The sequence below is a fragment of the Ranitomeya imitator genome, chromosome 3 (genome assembly GCF_032444005.1).
Source record: "Ranitomeya imitator isolate aRanImi1 chromosome 3, aRanImi1.pri, whole genome shotgun sequence".
NCBI lineage: Eukaryota > Metazoa > Chordata > Amphibia > Anura > Dendrobatidae > Ranitomeya > Ranitomeya imitator.
In genome coordinates, this window is record NC_091284.1 from 754480272 (window position 1) to 754508018 (window position 27747).

Below are 27747 nucleotides of genomic sequence, written 5' to 3' on the forward strand. Positions count from 1 at the left end.
AGTGCAGGTGAGTACGGATAGGAAAAAAAAAGGATGTTTGGAAAAAAATCATTACAATGAAGAATAACAATTGTCCCACACTAGGCACCTTCAATAGGCAATAGACTATCCCTTAGCCTATCTAATCAAAATGCAGCTACCAAGCAGCTGAGTAAATGGTTATCCTATAGTGGCTTTTTTTTAAATGCGGTCATATTACATGCATGGCTTGCACACATGCTGTCAAAAAACAATCTTTTACGAATAATGATAACAGTAAAACATATAATATTAAAAACTTCATGAACTGCAACACTGACCACGTTATTATCGAATGCGGAGCCTGCAATGTAAAAAATGTCCATAAGAGAAGCTTATTATATTCTCTCCGTAAATACCAGAATCACCTTCTGGTCTGAATCTCGGGAGGGAGAAAATGTTACACCATTAATGCATAGATTTACTAGTCTAATAATATTGCTGTTCTTTACCTTATTTTTATTTTCAAACTGGTCATTATCTTTTCTTCGTTGTAATGATTTTTTTCAAACATCCTTTTTTTTTTCCTTTTCTCTTTACTCACCTGCGTTTGTTTTAGACTAACTGTATACATTTCATAAGGTTCCTTCCTTTTTGCAGCATTGTCTAAGAAAGCACTTGCGCTTGGTAGCCCCAATTTTTTTTGTCCCCTCTACTCCTCCATTATAGGGGATTTTGATTCCTATATTTTGTATTTTTTTATTTTCTCTATTGATTTTTAACTCTTCTGGAAATTAAGACTTAATGATTTTAAATCACATCTCTTTGCCCTGTGGATCGGAAGCTGATCAACTCCTTCCTTCCCGGTGTGTAACGCCGTGCGGTGGTGTGGAGGATCGCGGGCTTCTGTGCAGATCGAGCTACATTGAGGGGGGAGATTGCTTTTCCTAGATTCCTTGTTTTTTTCTATTCACATTAAGATGGGACACAACTTGTGATCACCATCTGATCTTGTAGAGATTCCGCTTATGAAAGTTTTTTTTTTAAGTTACAAGCTAAGCAGTGCCGTTACACCTAGGCGAGAGGAAAGACGGTCCATTCTGCCACTTGAAAAGATACCAGTTCACATGGACCATATCTGATCATTTGTGTTTTGGATTTTTTTTTATAGTAAAAACCTAGTTACACACTGTTGGACAAAATATGCAGACTATAGCAGCAACACAGAAGGTTTGTGTGTAACTTAACCTAATATGTAATTTTGCCTTAAAGGATATGTACGCTTTTGTAAAAAAAATCTTAATAAAAAAATGTCTATTAAATGTGTCCTATGAAAGGAACAGCACCACATCGGTCTATGGACTTTATCTAATATTGTATCTTACTTCAATGGAGATTACTTGCAAGACCAGACCCCAGACATGACTAGAGCTATTTCTGGGGGGGTGGGGTGGGAAACTTTTTTCTGATCTTTAAGTTTATCTTCTAGCAGGCAAGGATTCGTTTTCATGCAGTAAATATATGGCCCCAGTACAAAGCATGAATAAGAAACCGGCCTCAAAAAGATATTCAGTACATACAAGAATCTACAGTGGTGTACACGAGCGGCTGGTAACTACCAGACAATCTGATGACTTACAGAGAAGACTCTGACTCATGCAATCTCCAGTTCAGTTCTAAGGACAGCACGCATGGTGTATGTAAATGTCCATCTAAATCATTGAAAGGGATTATTTAATAAGGAAGATTTAGGTAATCCGCATGGATGGCTGGTGCAGAACAACAGCCACGGACATTCAGTCATGGAGCTCATGTGGTTATATATAAATGTTTAAACACAATCCAAATATTTACAAATGTTTGGAACATGGAAATATTCTGAAAATTCTTTCGGGGCACTTGCTGCTAGCTCAGTCTCGTGATTCCGACTGATTTGTTAGTAGGTACAGATGACATCACTGGGGCAACTAAGGATTACAGATATATTCCAAAATCTAGTTACACGCATTCCTCGTCAATCTACGTTATCTAATAGGATGTTATTGAATTCATTTCAACAGAGCAGATACAATACAAGAATATACTTTGGTATTGAAGGTAAAACAGATGTTGGCCAAATCCTAAAATTTAGCTAAAAATTAAAATAGATAGAAATGGATAGAAAAGAAAACCAGACAGCTCCCACATGAATTCATGTCGCCTGCTACCTAATATATAGAGAGGTGTAGAGGCAGAGGGTGCCACGATTGAGAAACTGGGATTTGGCCTTTGGTTTATATATTTGTTATCTATATACCTGAAAAAATGGATTAAATCGCTAAAAGTTCATACACTAAAGAAAAGGGCTAAGAAACCACACTAATTACCGATCATACAAGTCCTAGCTAAATGCCAGTGTTTGCATGCCTCAAAGTGAAAATCAGAGACCTACAACAAGTGGACTCTACTTACAAAGTTAAACCGCAAAAAAAAGTAACCAAGAGAGAATGTACATGATTTTTGTATTAATATTTGTAATAACTTGCACACAGTTATATGCGTTTCTGTACTTTTGAAAATGTAACTGAAAAGACATCAAAATATTTTAAATTTCTAGTTTACATTGTTCTGGTTTTTTTCCCCTCTTAAGTGCATTTCAAAAACATTTTAATTTTTTTTTATTTGAAAATTTTACTTTTATTTTTGTGTCTTTTAATATTATTATAATTTAAATAGAGATTAATTCACTGGTGACTACAGATTTCCCGCTAATTAAAGTCCACGGGACCAATATGTTCTGGAAGAACAGTGTAACTATACCAACGCTTCATACTTTTTGGTTTGCTTGGTTCTTTTTATAGTGTAACTGTCATAGCATAAAAAGTTTTACATATTAAAAAGGCGTCAAAGTGTTTCTCATAGGTGGGGTCTGGGTTGTGAGACCTCCAAAGATCGCTCAAAACACCACAGCTCCTGCATCAGCTATGTACACAAAGTGGTGTATAGACTATATATTAAGTTTATGGGTCCATGCATCTGCGGGGGCAGTGAATATGGGGAACCCACAGAATCACTATTGCCCCCGCACAGCACTCCGTTGTGTGCGCAGCTCATGCAGAAGTTGGGGAATTCAGAGCAGTGTTTTAAGCGATCGGTGGAGGTCTCAGGACCCGGATCCCCACCGATCAGCAACACTATGCAGAACCTGTATTATATAAAAACTTTTATAAAATTATATTTATACTTTAAATCAAATCACTGCATTTCTATATTTATTTTAGTGTTTGTCGTGAAATTTTACACTCATTGGACAACGATCGTAATAAATTCTACACTGGCATCCGGCTTAGAAGAGACAGATTGGGGCAACTCTAAAGCTTTTCTTTACTGCAAATTATTACTTTTTTTTTTTTTTTAGAAATTCCCATTTTAGTTTATTTTGATTGCTATTGTAATACTGTGGCTTCCACTGGTAACATGAATTTCCTGTCTCACTACATACAAAAGGTATATAAATCGCATATAACCTTTTAATTCCACTGGGCCCTGCCATATAATTTTCGGAAGGTTCCCCTCTGGCGTTGAAAAAGTTAAAAGAGAGGGGGGCATGTTTCCTATGAAATAAGAGCAAGGTTTTGATGTGTTTTATTTTTTATTGCTCCAATATGTGAAGGAGTCTAGCAGGATACCACAGTCAGTCCGTCTGGTCTTTATCAAGGTTTGTCTACATTTTACTCCCAATGATTTCCCCATCGCACCAACCAGAAGTCTTGCTCACAAATGGAATCAATTGGGAACCCAGCGCAGAAAGTTAAATTATAATGCTTTGTTTGCTTGGATTAATTTAGAAAAAGAAACTTTAAAATTGGTCTAATTTGTGGAGACTGCACTTGCCTTCATGCTTTCAGTGCAGGAAAAAAAAAGAAATAATAAGTGAAGCATCTGTGTATAAAACAATTATTTCATTTCAATATTCTGCTAAAAGGAGCGATAAAAAGTCAAGGGAAAAAAAAACATTTTATACTGTCACATACATGTGGTTCTAAGACAAAATGATACTAAATAGATTACATATTTGGATAATAACGCTTATAAATGAAGTAAAATAACAGAACACAGAAAATAACAGTGTTGCTGCTACATTCAGATTATGGTACGTTTTTAGTGTAATGAAAATAATAAAATTAAAAACGTATCTTAGAATTTTTTTTAACATGGAGATCACTAGGCTGATATGGTATTCTACTAAAGGCAAGACAAAATAAACAATTGAAAATTATTTTATATTAGGAGGTTCTCTTGATATTCTATGGATGCAGATATTATTTTAGGTGAACTATTAATTGTAAAAGAAACCCCTTGACCCTAAATTGTTTTTAGTGCAATTGAAGTGTGAATGAAGCCTAGATGATAATTTAGGACAAGGCATATTTGCTTAAAAATTTAGCAAACAATTACCCATCTGCAGGGTCTAAAAAAGTGAGCACGATTTATCAAAAGGGGCATGCTAACTGCAACATGACAAAAGGACTATAACGTAACTGAGAAAATGGATGTAAATTTGATCATAAATTAACTTCAGTTCATAGATGGCATATATGAAGAATGTAGAGGATATAATTTCGTGCCAATTGACTATAATATCCAGTCCAAGATTATAGGCCTCCTTCAAAATGTGAAGCTGAGACAGGACACCTGGCTTAGCAGGTAGTCCAGTTTGAATTGCATCAATTGAAAAAACTAACACACCCAGCAGCTTAGCCTGTACCAAGTTCTTCCTCTCAGGACAAACCCCTGCTGGGAGTCCAAGCTGATTAAGTGCTTTTAGGGCAGCACGGTGGCGCAGTGGATAGCACTGCAGCGCTGGAGTCCTGGGTTCAAATCCCACCTTGGATAACATCTGCAAGGAGTTTGTATGTTCACCCCGTTTTGCATGGGTTTCCTCCGGGTTCTCCTGTTTCCTCCCACATTCCAAAGACCTATTGATAGGGAATTTAGATTGTGAGCCCCAACGGGGACAGTGATGATAATGTGTGCAAAACTGTAAAGCGCTGGGGAATATGTTAGCTCTATATAAAAAATAAAGATTATTTTTAAAAGAACTTCACCAGACAAATGGGATCCATAATCACAAACAGTTATGGAGTTATCGTATGTCCTAGCCATATACCGGTTACATTTTCAAGATCTTGGGAACGGGCTGAAGGTCCACCTGTTTTTTAACTTGCTCTAGCACCCTGGGGTGGGGAGAACGTAAGACGGCTAGTAGAAGTCAGGTAGTGAAACAGTGTTTGGTCTCCAAGCATAATGGGGGTCAGGCAGGATCCAATGGCACCAAAACCGCCCCTACTATTACCTTCCGTTGAGAAGTTATGATCAATAATAGGTTTTGGAGTTTCATCTGCCAAAGCCAAGGGGAGGGAAAGGGAGTGACCCATCAATGGATTAAGTACTCGTGCAAGGCTTGGCCCTTTGTTCACTTCTAAGGAAGGCCACGGCATGCATCGTGTTGAAAAAAACTGGAAACAGCTGGCACCCCACAGCTCCCATGTGGCTACAAGCAACCAGGCCTAACATCAAGCTGGCAACTGACTTGTCTATCATTTGCTTATACTTATTGTATTACTACCTGTATTTGCATATCTGACCATTGTGTATGTAAATCCATTGTGTATATAATGCTTTGTCTAGTGTGCCTTTAAGGTGAGTAAATATCCAATTAAAACCTGGGGTGCTCTTAACTCAATCCATGAATCCACATGTCCATGTTCTCAGTTTAACATCGCATGCTACCGAGGCTGGTTTCTGGCCCGATATAATCCTGTTAACGTACCAGGCTTATATCTAACTCGTGGCAGTCCTACTGGGCTGACAAGGCACTATTTCACTGGTGCAAGTAAAAGGAACCTCTCAGACTGTGAGAGTTGTGCCACGTCGGCGGTCGCGTGGGCCACCCTCTCTCACTGCCCATGCATCCTTGTACCCGTGTGGACAGGCAGTGTCTGTGTAAAACACTGCCAAGCTGACATTACGTATCCCCAGGGGTGTGGAACGTCACGTTGGTGAACGTAGGGAGACTGTCCCGCGCAATACAAGAAGAACTGGCCGCAACCCGTCTTCAATGTTCTTACTGAAGGAAGGAGTTTGTTGGCCAAAATCTTGCGATACATGACCCCAGCCATCTTCCCTTCAATACGGTGCAGTCGTCCTGTCCCCTTTGCAGAAAAGCACCCCCAAAGTATGATGTTTCTCCATCATGATTCACAGTTGGGATGGTGTTCTTGGGGTTGAACTCATACTTTTTCTTCCTCTAAACAAGGCGAGTGGAGATGATACCAAAAAGTTGACCTTCTCCCATGCCTCCTCTGGATCATCCAGATGGTCATTGGCGAACTTCAAATGGGCCTGGACATGTGCTGGCGTGAGCAGGGGGACCTTGCGTGCCCTGCAGGTTTTTAATCCATGACGGCGTAGAGTGTTACTAACAGTAATGTTTGAGACTGTGGTCCCAGCTCTCTTCAAGTCATTGACTAGGTCCTACTGTGTAGTTCTGGACCGATTCCTGACCTTTCTCAGAATCATCCTTACCCCACGAAGCAAGATCATGGAAAGAGCACCAGACCTAGGAAGATTGGCAGTCATTTTGTTTTTTTTCCATCTTCTAATAAATGTGCCAACAGTTGTTGACTTCTCACCAAGCTGGTCGCCTTTTGTCCTGTAACCCATCCAGCCTTGTGCAGGTCTACAATTTTGTCCTCAATGTCCTTAGGCTGGTTTCACATTTGCATTTTTTGCCGCTGCGTTTTAGCGCAAAAAAAAGCATGCGTTTTTTTCCTATACTTAACATTAAAAACGCATGCGTTTTTTTGCATGTGTTTTGCCGCCGCATGCGTCTTTTGTATGCATGCGTTGTATTGCAGAAATGCAACATGTAATTTTTAGTGGCTTTTTTTGCGGCAAAAAACATATTGCTGTCTATGTAAACGCATGCGTTTTTAAGCACATGTGTTTTGTTGCGTTAAAACGCATGTGTTTTTATAAGAAAAAACACTGATAAGCCACCCCACACCATAAAATTGATAAAGGGATCCTAACCCTACCCCTTGGGACCCTAACCCTAAGGGTTAGGGGTAGGGTCCCTTAGGGTTAGGGGTAGGGTTAGGATCCCTTAGGGTTAGGGGTAGGGTTAGGATCCCTAGGGTTACTAGGGATCCAAACCCTAACCCTAGCTATTTCTGTTTATAGTGGGTTTTCTTGTTGATTTTGATGATTGGCAAGCTGTCACACACTTCTCATCATGCGTTTAAAAAACGCAAACGCATGAAAAAACGCATGTAAACGCGTCAAAACGCAGCGTTTGTAATAAAACATGCAAAAACGCATGCGTCTAAAAAACGCGGTGTTTTACCAGGTTTACATGCGTTTTTTTTACCACATGCGTTTGCGTTTAAAACGCTGCGTTTTAAAACGCAAATGTGAAACCAGCCTTAGACAGCCTAGTGGAGAGGTTGGAGTGTGATTGAGTGTGTGGACAGGTGTCTTTTGTACATGAAACAAGTTCAAACAGGTGCAATTAATACAGGTAATGAGTGTTAAGTAGGAGGACTTCTTACAGAAAAACTAATATGTCTGAGAGACAGAATTCTTGCTGGTTGGTAAGTGATTAAATATTTTTTTTATGAAGTAAAATGCAATTTAATTATTTCAAAATTATACAATGTGATTTTCTAGCTTTTATTTTTAGATTCCGTTTCACACAATTGACGTATACCTACGATAAAAATTACAGAACTTTGTAAGTGGGAAAACTTGCAGAATTGACAGTATCAAATACTTACTTTGCCCAGTGTATGATCATAAAATAAAGGTACTATTATTATCAATTAAGGTAAAGTAACAACAGTAATAGTGATATACAATAATTCCAATTGCTTGATGAATGTTATGGCACAGAGAACTTGAAAAACATAACTAACTTCCCCCCCCCCCCCCCAAAAAAAAAAAAAATAATAATAATTTTATAAAGCTTTTATTCTCTCCTGTGTATATTTCAAAAGGACCTTTTATGCTAATGTTTATGGTTTAATATGTAAATATGGAACTATTTAGAAAGTAACAGAGTTGGAGGCTTCAGTTTTGTAACTTTATATTTGCTCATTTCATCTATGCACTCTCCAATTCCGTGAACTTCAACCTATTATAAAACTACAGCGCTCACCAGGTGATGGTGCTGGGAGTTGTAGTTTTGCAGTAGATGCAGGAAGGCAAGAGGGAAATCACTGCTTTAACTTATCCACAAACAAAATAAATTCTGCCTTTAATGTTTTTTTTTTTCATTGGAATATATTACGAATAGTTCTGTGTCCTAAATGATTTTCATTTTTTTTTGTTTAAAGTTTTACATCGTCTGCAATTTTGTTGTACAAAATGACTATTCATCCTAAACGGAAAACTTCTACTTATACACCCCATATATAATGGTGCAGTAGGGACTACTGAGCTGTTACTTTTTGCCCAACTTAGTAATGGAGGTCATTGACCTCTACACCACAGGAAGGCTACCTCTGTTAATGGTGCCATCATCAAATAAGTGAGAAAATGAAATGCACATATATACATACACAAATATATATACAAAATATTTATATACAGTCGTGTGAAAAAGTGTTTGCCCCCTTGCTGATTTCCTTTTTTTTGCATGTTTGTCACACAAATATTTCAGATAACCATTTCAATATTAGACAAAGATAACACAAGCAAACAAAATAGTTTTCAAATGAAGGTCATTATTAAGGGAAAAAGAAATCCAAACCTACAGGGCCCTGTGTGAAAAAGTGATTGCCCACTAAAAATAATAACTGGTTGGGCCACCCTTAGCAGCAACAACTGCAATCAAGCATCTACGACAACTAGCAATTAGTCTTTTAACCTCTTAATCCCATATGACGTACTATCCCGTCCAGGTGACCTGGGACTTAATTCCCAGTGACGGGATAGTACGTCATATGCGATCGGCCGCGCTCACGGGGGGAGCGCGGCCGATTGCGGCCGGGTGTCAGCTGCCTATCGCAGCTGACATCCGGCACTATGTGCCAGGAGCGGTCACGGACCGCTCCCGGCACATTAACCCCCGGCACACCGCGATCAAAGATGATTGCGGTGTGCCGGCGGTGCAGGGAAGCATCGCGCAGGGAGGGGGCTCCCTGCGGGCTTCCCTGAGACGATCGGTACACGGTGATGTACTCACCGTGTACCGAGCGTCTTCTCCCTGCAGTCCCCGGATCCAAAATGGCCGCCGGGCTGCATCCGGGTCCTGCAGGGAGCACTTCCGGGTCAGGATCAGGCTGCAGCTGCAGCTCTAATCCTGCCCGGCTGTATGTCAGATCACCGATCTAACAGAGTACTGTCAGATCGGTGATCTGTGATGTCCCCCCCTGGGACAAAGTGAAAAAGTAAAAAAAAAAATTTCCACACTTGTAAAAAAAAAAAAAAAAATTCCTAAATAAAGCAGAAAAAAAAAATATTATTCCTATAAATACATTTCTTTACCTAAAAAAAAACAAAAAAACAATAAAAGTACACATATTTAGTATCGCCGCGTCCGTAACGACCCGACCTATAAAACTGGCCCACTAGTTAACCCCTTCAGTGAACACCGTAAGAAAAAAAAAAAAAAACGAGCCAAAAAACAACGCTTTATTATCATAACGCTGAACAAAAAGTGGAATAACACGCGATCAAAAAGACGGATATAAATAACCATGGTACCTCTGAAAGCGTCATCTTGTCCCGCAAAAGACGAGCCACCATATAGCATCATAACCAAAAAAATAAAAAAGTTATAGTCCTCAGAATAAAGCGATGCCAAAATAATTATTTTTTCTATAAAATAGCTTTTATCGTATAAAAGCGCCAAAACATAAAAAAAATGATATAAATGAGGTATCGCTGTAATCGTACTGACCCGAAGAATAAAACTGCTTCATCAATTTTACCAAACGCGGAACGGTATAAACGCCTCCCCCAAAAGAAATTCATGAATAGCTGGTTTTTGGTCATTCTGCCTCACAAAAAATCGGAATAAAAAGCGATCAAAAACTGTCACGTGTCCGAAAATGTAACCGATAAAAACGTCAACTCGTCCCGCAAAAAACAAGACCTCACATGACTCTGTGGACCAAAATATGGAAAAATTATAGGTCTCAAAATGTGGAGACGCAAAAACTTTTTTGCTATAAAAAGCGTCTTTTAGTGTGTGACGGCTGCCAATCATAAAAATCCGATATAAAAAACGCTATAGAAGTAAATCAAACCCCCCTTCATCACCCCCTTAGTTAGGCTAGGTTCACATTGCGTTAATGGGTTAACGCTAACGGACAGCGTTGCACGGCGAAAATGTCACAATTAACACCGTGCAACGGGTCCGTTAGCACAACCATTGACAGCAATGTGATTTTCGGGTGTAGCGCATCGCTAGAGCGTGCCATTTTCGGCTCGCGCTAGCAAGGTGCCATTCTTTTGTGGCGCGCCTCAGACGCTGCTTGCAGCGTCCGCGGCGCGCTCGAGGTCCGATCCCCGATCTTCCAGAGCGGGGACGTTAACGTGACCACTAAACACGACACCTAAAAAGACATTGCGTTAGCGCAATCCGCTAGTGCTAAACGGATTTCCCTAACGCAATGTGAACCTAGCCTTAGGGAAAAATAATAAAATTAAAAAAAATTTTATTTATTTCCATTTTCCCATTAGGGTTAGGGCTAGGGTTAGGGTTTGGATTACATTTACAGTTGGGATTAGGGTTGGGATTAGAATTAGGGGTGTGTCAGGGTTAGAGGTGTGGTTAGGGTTACAGTTGGGATTAGGGTTAGGGGTGCGTTTGGATTAGGGTTTCATTTATAATTGGGGGGTTTCCACTGTTTAGGCACATCAGGGGCTCTCCAAACGCGACATGGCGTCCGATCTAAATTCCAGCCAATTCTGCATTGAAAAAGTAAAACAGTGCTCCTTCACTTCCGAGCTCTCCCGTGCGCCCAAACAGGGGTTTACCCCAACATATGGGGTATCATCGTACTCGAGACAAATTGGACAACAACTTTTTGGGTCCAAGTTCTCTTGTTATCCTTGGGAAAATAAAAATTTGGGGGGCTAAAAATCATTTTTGTGGGAAAAAAAAGGATTTTTTATTTTCACGGCTCTGCGTTGTAAACTTTAGTGAAACACTTGGGGGTTCAAAGTTTTCACAACACATCTAGATAAGTTCCGTGGGAGGTCTAGTTTCTAATATGGGGTCACTTGTGGGGGGTTTGTACGGTTTGGGTACATCAGGGGCTCTGCAAATGCAACGTGACTCCTGCAGACCAATCCATCTAAGTCTGCATTCCAAATGGCGCTCCTTCCCTTCCGAGCTCTGCCATGCGCCCAAACAGTGGTTCCCCCCCCACATATGGGGTATCAGCGTACTCAGGACAAATTGAACAACAACTTTTGTGGTCCAATTTATTCTGTTACCCTTGTAAAAATACAAAGCTGGGGGCTAACAAATCATTTTTGTGAAAAAAAAAAGAATTTTTATTTTCACGGCTCTGCGTTATAAACTGTAGTGAAACACTTAGGGGTTCAAAGTTCTCACAACATATCTAGATAAGTTCCTTGGGAGGTCTAGTTTCTAATATGGGGTCACTTGTGGGGGGTTTGTACTGTTTGGGTACATCAGGGGCTCTGCAAATGCAACGTGACTCCTGCAGACCAATCCATCTAAGTCTGCATTCCAAATGGCGCTCCTTCCCTTCCGAGCTCTGCCATGCGCCCAAACAGTGGTTCCCCCCCACATATGGGAATATGAAACCAAACCAAATAGAACACTCTACATATGCTGCCCACGAGTTGAATTCTCATAGTCCTCATATCATAGGCATATTAACATCAAATGGACACTCCTACTAGCACTATACAACCAATTAAATCAATGGAGTACTCAGTCCAAACAAATCTTCCTTTTTTCAAAACATGTAAAGTACTTTATTAAATAATTAATGAATACATTAGCACAAAGTATAATACAAAAACAGGGTAAGGGTAGTCACAGGTACCCGGCTCATACTGATAAAGTGCATAGTGCTCATAATCTACATGAGAAGCTCATCTCCCATTCATATCACATATAGCATCACAAGTATCCACACCGTGGTGGCATATCAATATGCAGTTAAATGCTAATATTTATTAAGGGGGCTTACCCATAACAGCGTGGAGTGCCGGGCCCGTGTCACGCCGCCACCGACGCGCGTTTCGCAGATCTTTATCAAGGACCGCACCTTGATAAAGATCTGCGAAACGCGCGTCGGTGGCGGCGTGACACGGGCCCGGCACTCCACGCTGTTATGGGTAAGCCCCCTTAATAAATATTAGCATTTAACTGCATATTGATATGCCACCACGGTGTGGATACTTGTGATGCTATATGTGATATGAATGGGAGATGAGCTTCTCATGTAGATTATGAGCACTATGCACTTTATCAGTATGAGCCGGGTACCTGTGACTACCCTTACCCTGTTTTTGTATTATACTTTGTGCTAATGTATTCATTAATTATTTAATAAAGTACTTTACATGTTTTGAAAAAAGGAAGATTTGTTTGGACTGAGTACTCCATTGATTTAATTGGTTGTATACCCCCCACATATGGGGTATCAGCGTACTCAGGACAAATTGAACAACAACTTTTGGGGTCCAATTTATTCTGTTACCCTTGTAAAAATACAAAGCTGGGGGCTAAAAAATCATTTTTGTGAAAAAAAAAAAGAATTTTTATTTTCACGGCTCTGCGTTATAAACTGTAGTGAAACACTTAGGGGTTCAAAGTTCTCACAACATATCTAGATAAGTTCCTTGGGAGGTCTAGTTTCTAATATGGGGTCACTTGTGGGGGGTTTGTACTGTGTGGGTACATCAGGGGCTCTGCAAATGCAACGTGACTCCTGCAGACCAATCCATCTAAGTCTGCATTCCAAATGGCGCTCCTTCCCTTCCGAGCTCTGCCATGCGCCCAAACAGTGGTTCCCCCCCACATATGGGGTATCAGCGTACTCAGGACAAATTGGACAACAACTTTTGGGGTCCAATTTATTCTGTTACCCTTGTGAAAATACAAAACTGGGGGCTAAAAAATAATTTTTGCGAAAAAAAAAAAAAATATTTTAACGGCTCTGCGTTATAAACTGTAGTGAAACACTTGGGGGTTCAAAGCTCTCAAAACACATCTAGATAAGTTCCTTAGGGGGTCTAGTTTCCAAAATGGTGTCACTTGTGGGGGGTTTTAATGTTTAGGCACATCAGGGGCTCTCCAAACCAACATGGCGTCCCATCTTAATTCCAGTCAATTTTGCATTGAAAAGTCAAATGGCGCTCCTTCTCTTCCGAGCTCTGCTATGCACCCAAAAAGTGGTTTACCCCCACATATGGGGTATCGTCGCACTCAGGACAAATTGCACAACAACTTTTGTGGTCTAATTTCTTCTCTTACCCTTGGGAAAATAAAAAATTTGGGGGCGAAAAGATCATTTTTGTGAAAAAATAAGATTTTTTATTTTTACGGCTCTGCATTATAAACTTCTGTGAAGCACTTGTTGGGTCAAAGTGCTCACCACACATCTAGATAAGTTCCTTAAGGGGTCTACTTTTCAAAATGGTGTCACTTGTGAGGGGTTCCAATGTTTAGGCACATCAGGGGCTCTCCAAACGCAACATGGCGTCCCATCTCAATTCCAGTCAATTTTGCATTGAAAAGTCAAATGGCGCTCCTTTCCTTCCGAGCTCTGCCATGCGCCCAAACAGTGGTTTACCCCCACATATGGGGTATCGTCGCACTCAGGACAAATTGCACAACAACTTTTGTGGTCTAATTTCTTCTCTTACCCTTGGGAAAATAAAAAATTGGTGGCGAAAAGATTATTTTTGTGAAAAAATATGATTTTTTATTTTTTACGGCTCTGCATTATAAACTTTTGTGAAGCACGTGTTGGGTCAAAGTGCTCACCACATCTCTAGATAAGTTCCTTAAGGGGTCTACTTTCCAAAATGGTGTCACTTGTGGGGATTTCAATGTTTTGGCACATCAGGGGCTCTCCAAACGCAACATGGCATCCCATCTCAATTCCAGTCAATTTTGCATTGAAAAGTAAAATGGCGCTACTTCCCTTCCGAGCTCTGCCATACGCCCAAACAATGGTTTACACCCATATATGGGGTATCCGCGTACTCAGGACAAATGGCCAACAATTTTTGAGGTCCAATTTCTTCTCTTACTCTTGGGAAAATAAAAAATTGGGGGCGAAAAGATCATTTTTGTGAAAAAATATGATTTTTTATTTTTACGGCTCTGCATTATAAACTTCTGTGAAGCAATTGGTGGGCCAAAGTGGTCACCACACATCTAGATAAGTTCCTTAGGGTGTCTACTTTCCAAAATGGTGTCACTTGTGGGGGGTTTCAATGTTTAGGCACATGAGGGGCTCTCCAAACGCAACATGGCGTCCCATCTCAATTCCTGTCAATTTTGCATTGAAAAGTCAAATGGCGCTCCTTTCCTTCCGAGCTCTGCCATGCGCCCAAACAGTGGTTTACCCCCACATATGCCCCCACATATGTGGTATCAGCGTACTCAGTACAGATTGTACAACAATGTTTGGCATCCATTTTATCCTGTTACCCTTGGTAAAATAAAACAAATTGGAGCTGAAATAAATTTTGTGTGAAAAAAAGTTAAATATTCATTTTTATTTAAACATTCCAAAAATTCCTGTGAAACCCCTGAAGGGTTAATAAACTTCTTGAATGTGGTTTTGAGCACCTTGAGGGGTGCAGTTTTTAGAATGGTGTCACACTTGGGTATTTTCTATCATATAGACCCCTCAAAATGACATCAAATGAGATGTGGTCCCTAAAAAAAAATGGTGTTGTAAAAATGAGAAATTGCTGGTCAACTTTTAACCCTTATAACTCCCTAACAAAAAAAAATTTTGGTTCCAAAATTGTGCTGATGTAAAGTAGACATGTGGGAAAGGTTACTTATTAAGTATTTTGCGTGACATATCTCTGTGATTTAAGGGCATAAAAATTTAAAGTTGGAAAATTGCGAAATTTTCTAAATTTTCGCCAAATTTCCGTTTTTTTCACAAATAAACGCAAGTTATATCGAATAAATGTTACCACTAAAATGAAGTACAATATGTCACGAGAAAACAATATCAGAATCGCCAAGATCCGTTGAAGCGTTCCAGAGTTATAACCTCATAAAGGGACAGTGGTCAGAATTGTAAAAATTGGCCCGGTCATTAACGTGCAAACCACCCTCGGGGCTTAAGGGGTTAAAGGGAACCTGTCACCCCGAAAATCGCTGGTGAGGTAATCCCACCGGCATCAGGGGCTTATCTGCAGCATTCTGTAATGCTGTAGATAAGCCCCCGATGTTACCTGAAAAATGAGAAAAAGACGTTAGTTTATACTCACCCAGGGGCGGTCCCGCTGCTGGTCAGGTCGGATGGGCATCTCCGGTCCGCTGCGGCGCCTCCTATCTTCTTTCCATGACGTCCTCTTCTGATCTTCAGCCACGGCTCCGGCGCAGGCGTACTTTGCTCTGCCCTGTTGAGGGCAGACAAAGTACTGCAGTGCGCAGGCGCCGGGCCTCTGACCTTTCCGGCGCCTGCGCACTGCAGTACTATCCTCTGCCCTCAAGACTAACGTCTTTTTCTCCTTTTTCAGGTTACATCGGGGGCTTATCTACAGCATTACAGAATGCTGCAGATAAGCCCCTGATGCCGGTGGGATTACCTCACCAGCGATTTTCGGGGTGACAGGTTCCCTTTAAAACACACTGGAGGAATATTGGCCCACTTATCATTGCAGAATTGTTCTAATTCAGCCACATCGGACAGTTTCTGAGAATGAATCAACTTTTTAAGGTCATTCCACAGCATCTCAATCGGATTAAGGTCAGGACTTCGACTAGGCCACTCTGTCGTCTTAATTTTGTTTTCCTTAAGCCATTCAGAGGTGGACTTGCTGTTGTGTTTAGTATCATTGCCCTGCTGCATAACCTAAGTGTGCTTAGCGTGAGGTCACGAACAGCTGGTGGGACAGTCTCCATCAAGATTTTTCAGTAAACAGCAGAATTCATGGTTCCATTTACCGCAGCAAGTCTTCCAGGTCCTGAAGCAGAAAAACAGGCCCAGTCCATCACACTACCACCACATTTTACTGTTGGTATGATGTTCCTTTTCTACACCAGATGAAATGGGACACACACCTTCCAAAAAGTTCAACTTTTGTCTAGTCAGTTCATAGAGTATTCTCCCAAAAGTCTTGGTGATCATCAACTTGTTTTCTGGCAAAACTGAGATAAGCCTTTATATTCTTATTGCTGAGTAGTGGTTTTCGTCTTGGAACTCTGCCATGCAGGCCATTTTTGCCTAATCTCTTTCTCATAGTGGAGTCATGAACACTGACCTTAGCTGAGACAAGTGAGGCCTGCAGTTTTTTGGAAGTTGCTGTAGGGTCTTATGTGACCTCTTGGAGGCATCGTCGCTGTGCTCTTAGGGTACTTCTGGTCGGCCAGGCACTCACCACTGTCATTTTTTGCCATTTGTGGATAATGTCTCTCACTGTGGTTCGCTGGAGTTCCAAAGCTTGAGAAATGGCTTTAAAACCTTTTCCAGACTGGTAGATGTTTATTACTTTGTTTCTCATTTGTTCCAGAATTTCTTTGGATTGTGGCATGATTTACAGCTTTTGAGAATCTTTTGGTCAACTTCACTTTGTCAGGCAGGTCCTATTTAAGTGATTTCCTGATTGAGAACAGGTGTGGCAGTAATCAGGCCTGCATGTGGCTAGGGAATTTAAACTCTGCTTCCCAAAGATGTGAAAAACCACTGTTAATTTAGGTTTTAAATGGGAGGGGGGAATCACTTATTCACACAGGGTTCTGTAGGATTGTATTTTTTTTCCCTTACTAATAAAGACATCTAAAAACTGCATTTTATGTTTACTTGTGAAATCAGGAAGGGGGAAAAACCCTTTTTAACATAACTGTTACATATATATATATATATATATATATATATATATATACATACATACATACATATACACACACGTATATATATGCATATATATATGTATATATATATATGTATATACATGTGTGTGTATATATGTATATATATATATATATATATATATATATATATATATATATATATATATATATATATATATATATATATATATATATATATATATATAGGTACAGCTCTGACAAAAATTGAGAGACCACCAAGTCCAAAGAATGTCATGGGCAGCCCAATCTCCAGACCTGAGCCCCATTGAAAACCTCTGGAATGTAATCTAGAGGAGGATGGATAGTCACAAGCCATGAAACAAAGAAGAACTGCTTAAATTTTTGCTCCAGAAGCAGTGTGAAAGACTGGTGGAAAGCATGCCAAGATGCATGAAAGCTGTGATTCAAAATCATGGTTATTCCACAAACTATTGATTTCTGGACTCTTCCTGAATTAAAACATTAGTATTGTTGTTTTTAATTGGTTATGAACTTGTTTTCTTTGCACTATATGAGGTCTGAAAGCACTGGGTTTTTTTTGTTTTTTTTTTAAATTTTGACCATCTTCTTTGTCAGAAAAATAAATACAAAATTTATTGCTTGGAAATTCGGAGAAATGTTGTCAGAAGTTTATAGACTAAAAGAACAATGTACATTTTACTAAAATATAAACCTATAAAAAGAAAAATCTGATAAACTAAAAATTTTGCAGTGGTCTCTCAATTTTTCTGCCAGAGCTGTGTATATGTATGTATATACATATCTATCTATAAAATTGTCTAAGGTCCACTTCCGTCTGTTTGTCTGTTTCTCTGTCACGTAAATCCTGCGTCGCCACAGTCCGGCCGCAAATTGGCCCCTCCCTACTCCCGTCCAGTCAGTGCCCCGTCCATACCATACTCCCCTCCAGTCAGCGCCCTCAGAAGTCCATTAAACAGACTGCGTTACACTGCGGCATAACGCGGTGTACCGCAGTCCGTTAACGGTGCCATTAACCCTGTGTGACCGACGTTTTACTATTGATGCTGCTTATGCAGCATCAATAGTAAAAACATATAATGCTAAAAATAATATTAAAAAAAAAATCATTATATTCTCACCTTCCGTCGTCCGCGCCAGCCTTTCCCGCTCCTCGCGACGCTCCAGTCCCAAGAATGCATTGCGGCAACGACCCGTGATTACGTAGCGGTCTCGCGAGACTACATCATCACGTGTTATTGCCGCAAGGCATTACTGGGAACGGAGCGTCATGACGAGCATCGCAAAAGGCCTGGGCTGGATCCGCCGGAAGGTGAGCATATAACTATTTTTAATTTTAATTTTTTTTTGTTTAACAGAGATATGGTGCCCACATTACTATATACTACGTGTGCTGTGCTATATACCGCGTGGGCTGTGCTATATATTACGTGGCTGTGCTATATACTACGTAGCTGTGCTATATAATACTTGGCCAGCTGCAAACAATCAGCGACAGGCGCATTCCGGCCGCGAATTGCAGCGGGATTTGAACCACACTTCACTAATTGGTCACGGCCGACCAAATCCTGTGTATTCATTGCATTATTCTGAAATCTTCATAAATAAACTACATACATATTCTAGAATACCCGATGCGTTAGAATCGGGCCACCATCTAGTACATATATATATATCAAAGCAGTCATCAAAGCAAAAGGTGGCTACTTTGAAGAACCTAGAATATAAGACATAATTTCAGCTGTTTCACACTTTTTTGTTAAGTATATAATTCCAGATGTGTTAATTCATAGTTTTGATGCCTTCAGTGTGAATGTGCAGTTTTCATAGTCCTGAAAATACAGAAAAATCTTTACATGAGAAGGTGTGTCCAAACTTTTGGTTTGTGCTGTATATATATATATATATATATATATATATATATATATATATATATATATATATATATATATATATATATATATATACACACACTAGCTGAAGAGCCCGGCGTTGCCTGGGCATAGTAAATATCTGTGGTTAGTTATAGCACCTCACTTCTCTTATTTTCCCATCACGCCTCTCATTTTCCCCCTCACATCTTTCATTTTCTCCCTTACACCTCTCATTTTCCCCCTCACTCCTCATTCCCCTCACTCCTCTCATTCCTCCCTAACACTTGTCATTTCGACCTTACATCTGTCATTTTCCGATCACTCCACTATTTTCCCTCACTCCTCTCATTTTGCACTCACATCTTTTCATTTTCACCTCACACCTCTCATTTTCCCCTCAGTATATACATGTTTGTCATCTCCCTTATATATAGTATACACCTGTATGTCATCTCCCCTGTATATACCTGTATGTCATCTCCCCTGTAAATAGTATATACCGGCTGTATGTCATCTCCCCTGTATATAGTAAATACCTGTGTGTCATCTCCCCTGTATATAGTATACATGTGTGTGTCATCTCCTCCTGTATATACCTGTATGTCAACTCCTCCTGTATATAGTATATACCGGTGTGTCATCTCCTCCTGTATTAGACCTCGTTCACACGTTATTTGCTCAGTATTTTTACCTCAGTATTTGTAAGCTAAATTGGCAGCCTGATAAATCCCCAGCCAACAGGAAGCCCTCCCCCCTGGCAGTATTATCACACATACACATAATAGACAGGTCATGTGACTGACAGCTGCCGTATTTCCTATATGGTACAGTTGTTGCTCTTGTAGTTTGTCTGCTTATTAATCAGATTTTTATTTTTGAAGGATAATACCAGACTTGTGTGTGCTTTAGGGCGAGCTTCATGTGTCAAGTTGTGTGTGTTGAGTTGCGTGTGGCGACATACATGTAGCGACTTTTGTGAGATGAGTTTTGTGTGGCGACATGCGTGTAGCAACTTTATGTGTGTCGAGTTGCATGTGACAGGTTAGTGTAGCAAGTTGTGTGCAGCAAGTTGTGTGCAGCAAGTTTTGCGCATGGCGAGTTTTATGTGTGGTGCGTTTTGAGTATGTGCAAGCTTTGTGTGAGGCAACTTTTGCATGTGTTGCAACTTTTGTGCATGTGGCAATATTTCCACGTGTGCAAGTTTTGCGTGTGGCGAGTTTTCCATGAGGTGAGTTTTGCACGTGTGGCTAGTTTTGCGTGAGCCTAGTTTTGCATGTGGCAAGTTTTGCGCGTGGCGAGTTTTGAGCGGTGACTTTTGTGTTTTGACTTTTATGTGGCGAGGTTGGTGTATGTGTGGTGAAATGTGTGCTGAGGGTGGCATATGTGTTCAAGCACGTGGTAGTGTGTGGCGCATTTTGTGTGTGTGTTCATATCCCCGTGTGTGGTGAGTATCCCATGTCGGGGCCCCACCTTAGCAACTGTACGGTATATACTCTTTGGCGCCATCGCTCTCACTCTTTAAGTCCCCCTTGTTCACATCTGGCAGCTGTCAATTTGCCTCCAACACTTTTCCTTTCACTTTTTCCCCATTATGTAGATAATGGCAAAATTGTTCGGTGAATTGGAATGCGCAGAGTTAAAATTTCGCCTCACAACATAGCCTATGACGCTCTCATGGTCCAGACGTGTGACTGTGCAAAATTTTGTGGTTGTAGCTGCGACGGTGCAGATGCTAATCCCGGACATGCACACACACATTCAGCTTTATATATTAGATATACCTGTAAGTCATCTCCCCTGTTTATAGTATATACCTGTATGTCATCTCCTCCTGTATATAATATATAGCTGTATATCATCTCCCCTGTATGTAGTATATACCTGTATGCCATCTCCTCCTGGCTGTCAATTTGCCTCCAACACTTTTCCTTTCACTTTTTCCCCATTATGTAGATAGGGGCAAAATTGTTTGGTGAATTGGAACGCGCGGGGTTAAAATTTTGCCTCACAACATAGCCTATGACGTTCTCGGGGTCCAGATGTGTGACTGTGCAAAATTTTGTGGCTGTAGCTGCGACGGTGCAGATTCCAATCCCGGACATACACACACACATTCAGCTTTATATTATATATATATTATATATTATATATATATATATATATATATATATATATATATATGCGCTCGCATAGGATTAGATTGCATGTACAAACATATGGTGTATTAATATATTTAAGCTGAAGTTCAGCTAATGTGACAACATTCCTGATTGTCACACTAAGCTGTCAATTAAAACGTCTTGTATTTAGCTAAAATGAAAAGCAGACATCCTGACCCACTGACAAATTACATGAAGAATAAGTGTTTTATGTTGCAATATATCTTCCTTTCCAGACATAATAAGATAGGAGCTTAGGGAAGGGACTGGTATTCGCAATAAAAAATAATGACACTTCTTCATAAATCACAGGTTACTGCTTATTCCGACGGCAGATTTCCTCACTTCTAAAGTTAACTTTAACTTACAGAAATATTGTATTTCATAGAAAATAAGAACAGAATGCCCGGTGACTCTCGGAAAAAATTGTTTACATTACTAGACAGTATGGCTACAGCACCCACATTTCTAAAGCTGTCTCTTAAAGCCACTGAGAATCTCCGCCTCTACGGCTGCAGGTATTCGCATCTACATTGCTACAATGCATCTGTGCAGTAGTGATGAGATAAGGTGTTAGCCGAGCACGCTCGTGTGCTAATAAACAGGCAATCCCTGCATGTGTTGCGGCTGTTGAACAGCCGCAGGGAAATTAATATATTATTCGAGCATGTCGGAGATACTTTATTAGCACCCAAGCATGCTCCCATAACACGTTACCAGAGCACGTTTGCTCCTTACTTCTGTGCAGGTTTAATCAGCCTGAAATTTAGGTTGTCTAGCACACAGAGAATTGCCTAGGTTACTAAAATAGATACAATTGTAGCAAATATCCTATGTATATATATATATATATATATATATATATATATATTTTTTTTTTTTTTAAGTTTGACTGCAATACTCACTGATAGATCTAAAAATGGTAAGGAATCAAAATGCAAGTTATATACGATTTACCGTATATATTTTATTCTATACATTTTCATTAGCATTAGATTAATGCAAAAATAAAACGTAAAAACACATTATAGAGGATGAAAACAAATGAACAAAAAAAAAAAAAAATCAAAAAATCCCACATGTCCTACTCACGTTAATATAGCTCAGCTGCAATACCAAACAATCCCTAAAGGGGTACTGGTACACTATGTTTGGATGAAATAGGAGGCTATCGTAAGTGCTGTTCACATTGCATTCGGATGACCTGCAGTACTTAAGAACAGCCACTAGGAGCAGTAGTGTCCTGGCTCTGGACACTGCTTTTGATAATTGGCGGGGCTTCAGGGGGTCTAAAACCCACCTCCACCAATCAGATATTGATGACCTATTGTAAGACTATGACTATACTGTACACTTGCTTGTCTGCCACTGAACCCACTGTAAAAAAAAAAACAACAACAAAAAAAAACGCACGACTCTTTGGGTATGTACACCTGTGAAAAATGTGCTGCAAACCCTGAAGGTGTGCACAAAGCCTTTATCTCATTCTTAATTAACATTTTTAAATGACTGTAAGAAAGCATACAAAGTATGGAAAAAATAAAGAGAAAAACTCAGGATAATAATGCTAAAAATGAAAGCATGTAAGGAGCTAAATATCAGTGAACTCATACCTTCTATTAACAGCTCCTGTCCGTGACTTCCCAGCAATGTTCGGGAGAGGAACGGAGCAAAATCAACAAAGATCTCGCGTAGAAGAGGAGCCACCTTTTCCAGTGCTCTCTCTAATTTGGCAGTGATACTGTGAGGACGGAAGAATGACATAATGCAGATTATATTTTCAGATAGACCCATACATGAACACATATAAACAAATATTCACATACTGACATTATATTATAATATATAAATACACAAACACTTATAGATGTATAAGTATACATATATGTTCATCCAAATATATTTTATATAACATATTTACACATACACACAGATAAAATATATATATACATACACACACACACACACAGTTAAAAAGATGAGCGAGGCCTGTAATTGACATCATAGGTAGACCACAACTATGAGAGTCAAAATGAGAAAACAAATCCAGAAAATCACCTTGTCTGATGTGACAAGATTGATTTTGCGAATTATGGTGGAAAATAAGTATTTGGTCATTAACAAAAGTTCATCCCCATATTTTGTAATATATCCTTTTTTGGCAATGACAGAGGTCAAACGTTTTCTGTAAGTCTTCACAAGGTTGCCACACACTGTTGTTGGTATGTTGGCTCATTCCTACATGCAGATCTCCTCTAGAGCAGTGATGTTTTGGGCCTGTCACTGGGCAACACGAACTTTCAACTCCCTCCAAAGGTTTTCTATGGGTTGAGATTTGGAGACTGGCTAGGCCACTCCAGGACCCTCATAGGCTTTCTAAAAAGCCACTATTTTGTTGCTCTGGCGGTGTGCTTGGAATCATTATCATGCTGAAAGACCCATTTACGCTTCATCTTCAATGCCCTTGCTGACGGAAGGAGGTTTGCACTGAAAATCTCATGATACATTGCCCCACTCATTCTTTCATGTATACGGATCAGTCGTCCTGGTCCCTTTGCAGAGAAAGAGCCCCAAAGCATGATATTGCCACCACCATGCTTCACAGTAGGTATGGTGTTCTTTGGATGCAACTCATAATTCTGTCTCCTTCAAACACAAATAGTTTTGTTTCTACTAAACAGTTCTACTTTGGTTTCATCAGACCATATGACATTCCCCCAATACTCTTCTGGATAATCAAAATGCTCTCTAGCAAATTTCAGACGGGCCAGACATGTACTGGCTTAAGCAGGGGGACACGTCTGGCACTGCAGGATCTGAGTCCCTGGCAGCGTAGTGTGTTACTGATGGTAGCCTTTGTTACAGTGGTCCCAGCTCTATGTCGGTCATTCACTAGGTCCCCCTGTGTGGTTCTTGTAATCATTTTGACCCCAAGGGGTGAGATTTTGCGTGGAGCTCCAGATCGAGGGAGATTATCAGTGGTCTTGTATGTCTTTTTCTTATTATTGCTCCCACAGTTGATTTCATCACACCAAGCTGCTTGCCTATTGCGGACTCAGTCTTCGCAGCCTGGTGCAGGGCTGCAATTTTGTTTCTGCTGTCCTTCGACAAGTCTTTGGTCTGCACCATTGTGGAGTTTGGAGTGTGACTGTTTGTGGTTGTGGACAGGTGTCTTTTACACTGATAACAAGTTCAAATAGGTGCCATTACTACAGGTAATGAGTGGAGGACAAAGGAGCCTCTTGAAGAAGTTACAGGTCTGTGAGAGCCAGAAATCTTGCATGTTTTCAGGTGACCAAATACTTATTTTCCACCATAATTTGCAAAAAGAATCTTGCCAAATCAGACAAGGTGATTTTCTGGATTTGTCTTCTCATTTTGACTCTCATAGTTGTGGTCTACCTATGATGTCAATTACAGGCCTCGCTCATCTTTTTAAGTGGGAGAACTTGCACAATTGGTGGCTGACAAAATACTTTTTTTCCTCACCGTGTGTGTGTGTGTGTATTTGTGTGTGTGTATATATATATATATATATATATATATATATATACAGTATATATATATATATATATATATATATATATATACATATATATATATATACACACACGCACGGGTATGTATACACATCTCTCTATGTAGCTGTGTGTATGTATAAATATATACGGTTCAATCCAGAAACATTTGGACAGTGACCGAATCTTCGTCATTTCAGCTCTGCAGGACACTTTTCTTTTAATTTAAAATGAAACAACCGAGATGTAAGTGAAGTAAAGACTTTCAGGTTTAATTGAAGGGGTTGAACAAAAATATGCTGTGAAACATTCAGGAATTGCAACCATTTTTCTAAAAAGACTGCTCATTTCAGGGGCTCAAAAGTAATTGGACAAATTCACTTTACCATAAATACAATATTCATTATTAATACTTTGTAGAGAATCCTTTGCAGGCAATGACTGCCTGAAGTCAGAAAACCATGGATGTCACCAAAAGCTGGGCTTAGTCCTATGTGATGCTTTACCAGGCCTTTACCGCAGTGACTTCACTTGTTTGATGCTTGTTTGGGAGTTTTCTGCCTTAAATTTTTTCTTAAGCGTGTGAAATGTGGCTCGATGGGGATGAGCTCAGGTGATAGACTCGGCCATGGCAGAATATTACACTTCTTTGCCTTTAAACTCCTAGGTTTGCTTTCGTAGTATGTTTTGGGTCATGGTCTATCTGTACGGTGAAGCGCCGTCCAATTTAACCTTGCTGCATTTGGTTGAATCAGTAGTAAGCATCGCCTTGTACACTTCAGAATTCCTCTTGCTTCTGTTTCAGGCACATCATCATTAAAGGGAACCTGTCATCCCCAAAAGATGAGCTAAGCCCACCAGCATCAGGGGCTTATCTACAGCATTCTGGAATGCTGTAGATAAGCCCCCGATGTATCCTGAAAGATGAGAATAAGAGGTTAGATTATAATCACCTGGGGGGGCGGTCCGATCTGATGGGCGTCGCTGTCCGGTCCGGGGCCTCCCATCTTCTTAAGATAAAGTTCGCTTCCTGTCTTTATGCTGCGGCTACGGCGGAGTACTTTGTCTGTCCTGTTGAGGGCAGAGCAATGTACTGCAGTATGCAGGCGCTGGGCCTCTCTGACCTTTCCCAGTACCTGCGCACTGCAGTACTTTGCTCTGCCCTCAACAGGGCAGACAAAGTACGCCTGCGCAGGAGCCACAGCGTGAATACAAAAAGAGCATGCCATCATAAGAAGATAAGAGGCCCGGGACCGGACCGCGACGCCTATCGGACCGCCCCTGGGTGAGTATAATCTAACCTCTTTCTCTCATATTTCAGAATACATCGGGGGCTTATCTACAGCATTACAGAATGCTGTAGATAAGCCCCTGATGCCGGTGGGCTTAGCTCATCTTTGATTTTGGGGGAGACAGGTTCCCTTTAAACACTAGTGATCCAGCGCCATTGGAATCCATGCATGCCCACACCATCATACTGCCTCCACCATGTTTTACAGGGGATGTGCTGTGCTTTAGATCATGAGCCGTTCCAAGCCTTCTCCATACTTACTTCTTCCCATCATTCTGGTAATGGTTGATCACATTAGTTTCATCTGTCCATAGAATGTTTTTCCAGAACTGGCCTGGCTTCTTTAGATTTTGCCAAAAAACATCTAATCTGCCCTTTCTATTTTTAGGGCTGATTAATGGTTTGCACTTTGTGGTGAACCCTCTGTATTTGTTCTCAAGGTCTTCTCTTGGTAGACTAAGGGTATGTGCACACGTTCAGGTTCTGCTATTTTTGTGCACATGATGCGTTTTTCCCACACAAAAAAACGCATTGCGGTAAAAAAAAAAAAAAAACAGCATGATCATTAATTTTATGTGATTTTTTTGCGTTTTTCCCACTATTCTATGCATTTGGGAAAAAATGCACAAAAAAAGCGTCAAAAACGCATGCAGATTTCTTGCAGAAAATTTCAGGTTTTTCTCAGGAATTTTCTGCAAGAAATCCTGAACGTGTGCACATAGCCTAACAGTGGGTACGGAAAGTATTCAGATCCCTTTAAATTTTTTCACTTTGTTTCACTGCAGCCATTTGGTAAATTCAAAATGTTCATTTTTTTCTCAATGTACACTCTGCCCTCATCTTGACTAAAAAAAACCCCAGAAATGTAGACATTTTTGCAAATTTACTAAAAAAGAAAAACTGAAATATCACATGGTCATAAGTATTCAGACCCTTTGTTCAGTATTGAGTAGAAGCACCCTTTTGAGCTAGTATAGCCATGAGTCTTCTTGGGAATGATGCAACAAGTTTTTCACACCTGGATTTGGGGATCCTCGGCCATTCTTCCTTGCAGATCCTCTCCAGTTCCGTCAGGTTAGATGGTGAACGTTGGTGGACAGCCATTTTCAGGACTTCCCAGAGATGCTCAACTGGGTTTACGGTAGGTCAGAGCTCTGGCTGGGTCAGTCAAGAATGGTCACAGAGTTGTTCTGAAGCCACTATGTTATTTTAGCTGTGTGCTTAGGTTCCTTGTCTTTGGCCAAGTCTGAGGTCCATTGCACTCTTGAAGAGGTTTTCATCCAGGATATCGCTGTTCGTGGCCGCATTCATGTTTCCTTAAATGACAACCAGTCATCCTGTCCCTGCAGTTGAAAAACACCCCATAGCATGATGCTACCACCACCATGTTTCACTGTTGGGATTGTATTGGGCAGGTGATGAGCAGTGCCTGGTTTTCTCCACACATACCGCTTAGAATTATCACCAAAAAGGTCTATTTTCGCCTCATCAGACCAGAGAATCTTATTTCTCATAGTCTGGGAGTCCTTCATGTGTTTTTTAGCAAACTCTATACGGGCTTTCATATGTCTTGCACTGAGGAGAGGCTTCCGTCTGGCCACTCGGCCATAAAGGCCCGACTGGTGGAGGGCTGCAGTGATAGTTGACTGTCAAACTTTCTCCCATCTACCTACTGCATCTCTGGAGCTCTGTCACAGTGATCTTGGGCTTCTTCTTTACCTCACTCACCAAGGCTCTTCTTTCATGACTGCTGAGTTTCACTGGACGGCCAGGTTGAGGAAGACTTCTGGTGGTCCCAACCTTCTTCCATTAAGGATTATGGAGGCCACTGTGCTCTTAGGAACCTTGAGTACTGCAGAAATTCTTTTGTAAC

At 40.4% G+C, this 27747-nt stretch overlaps 1 protein-coding gene across 7 annotated transcripts in view; it reads right to left on the reverse strand.

The window, feature by feature from the left end:
• The window catches only part of NBEA (neurobeachin), an 899093-nt gene that overhangs the window by 408796 nt on the left and 462550 nt on the right, over positions 1–27747 (reverse strand). For all 7 annotated transcript variants that reach the window (XM_069758980.1, XM_069758976.1, XM_069758974.1 and 4 more), the window contains one exon: positions 22679–22806. In XM_069758980.1, the coding sequence (XP_069615081.1) occupies positions 22679–22806 (128 nt within the window). The remainder of the gene's footprint in view (positions 1–22678; positions 22807–27747) is intronic.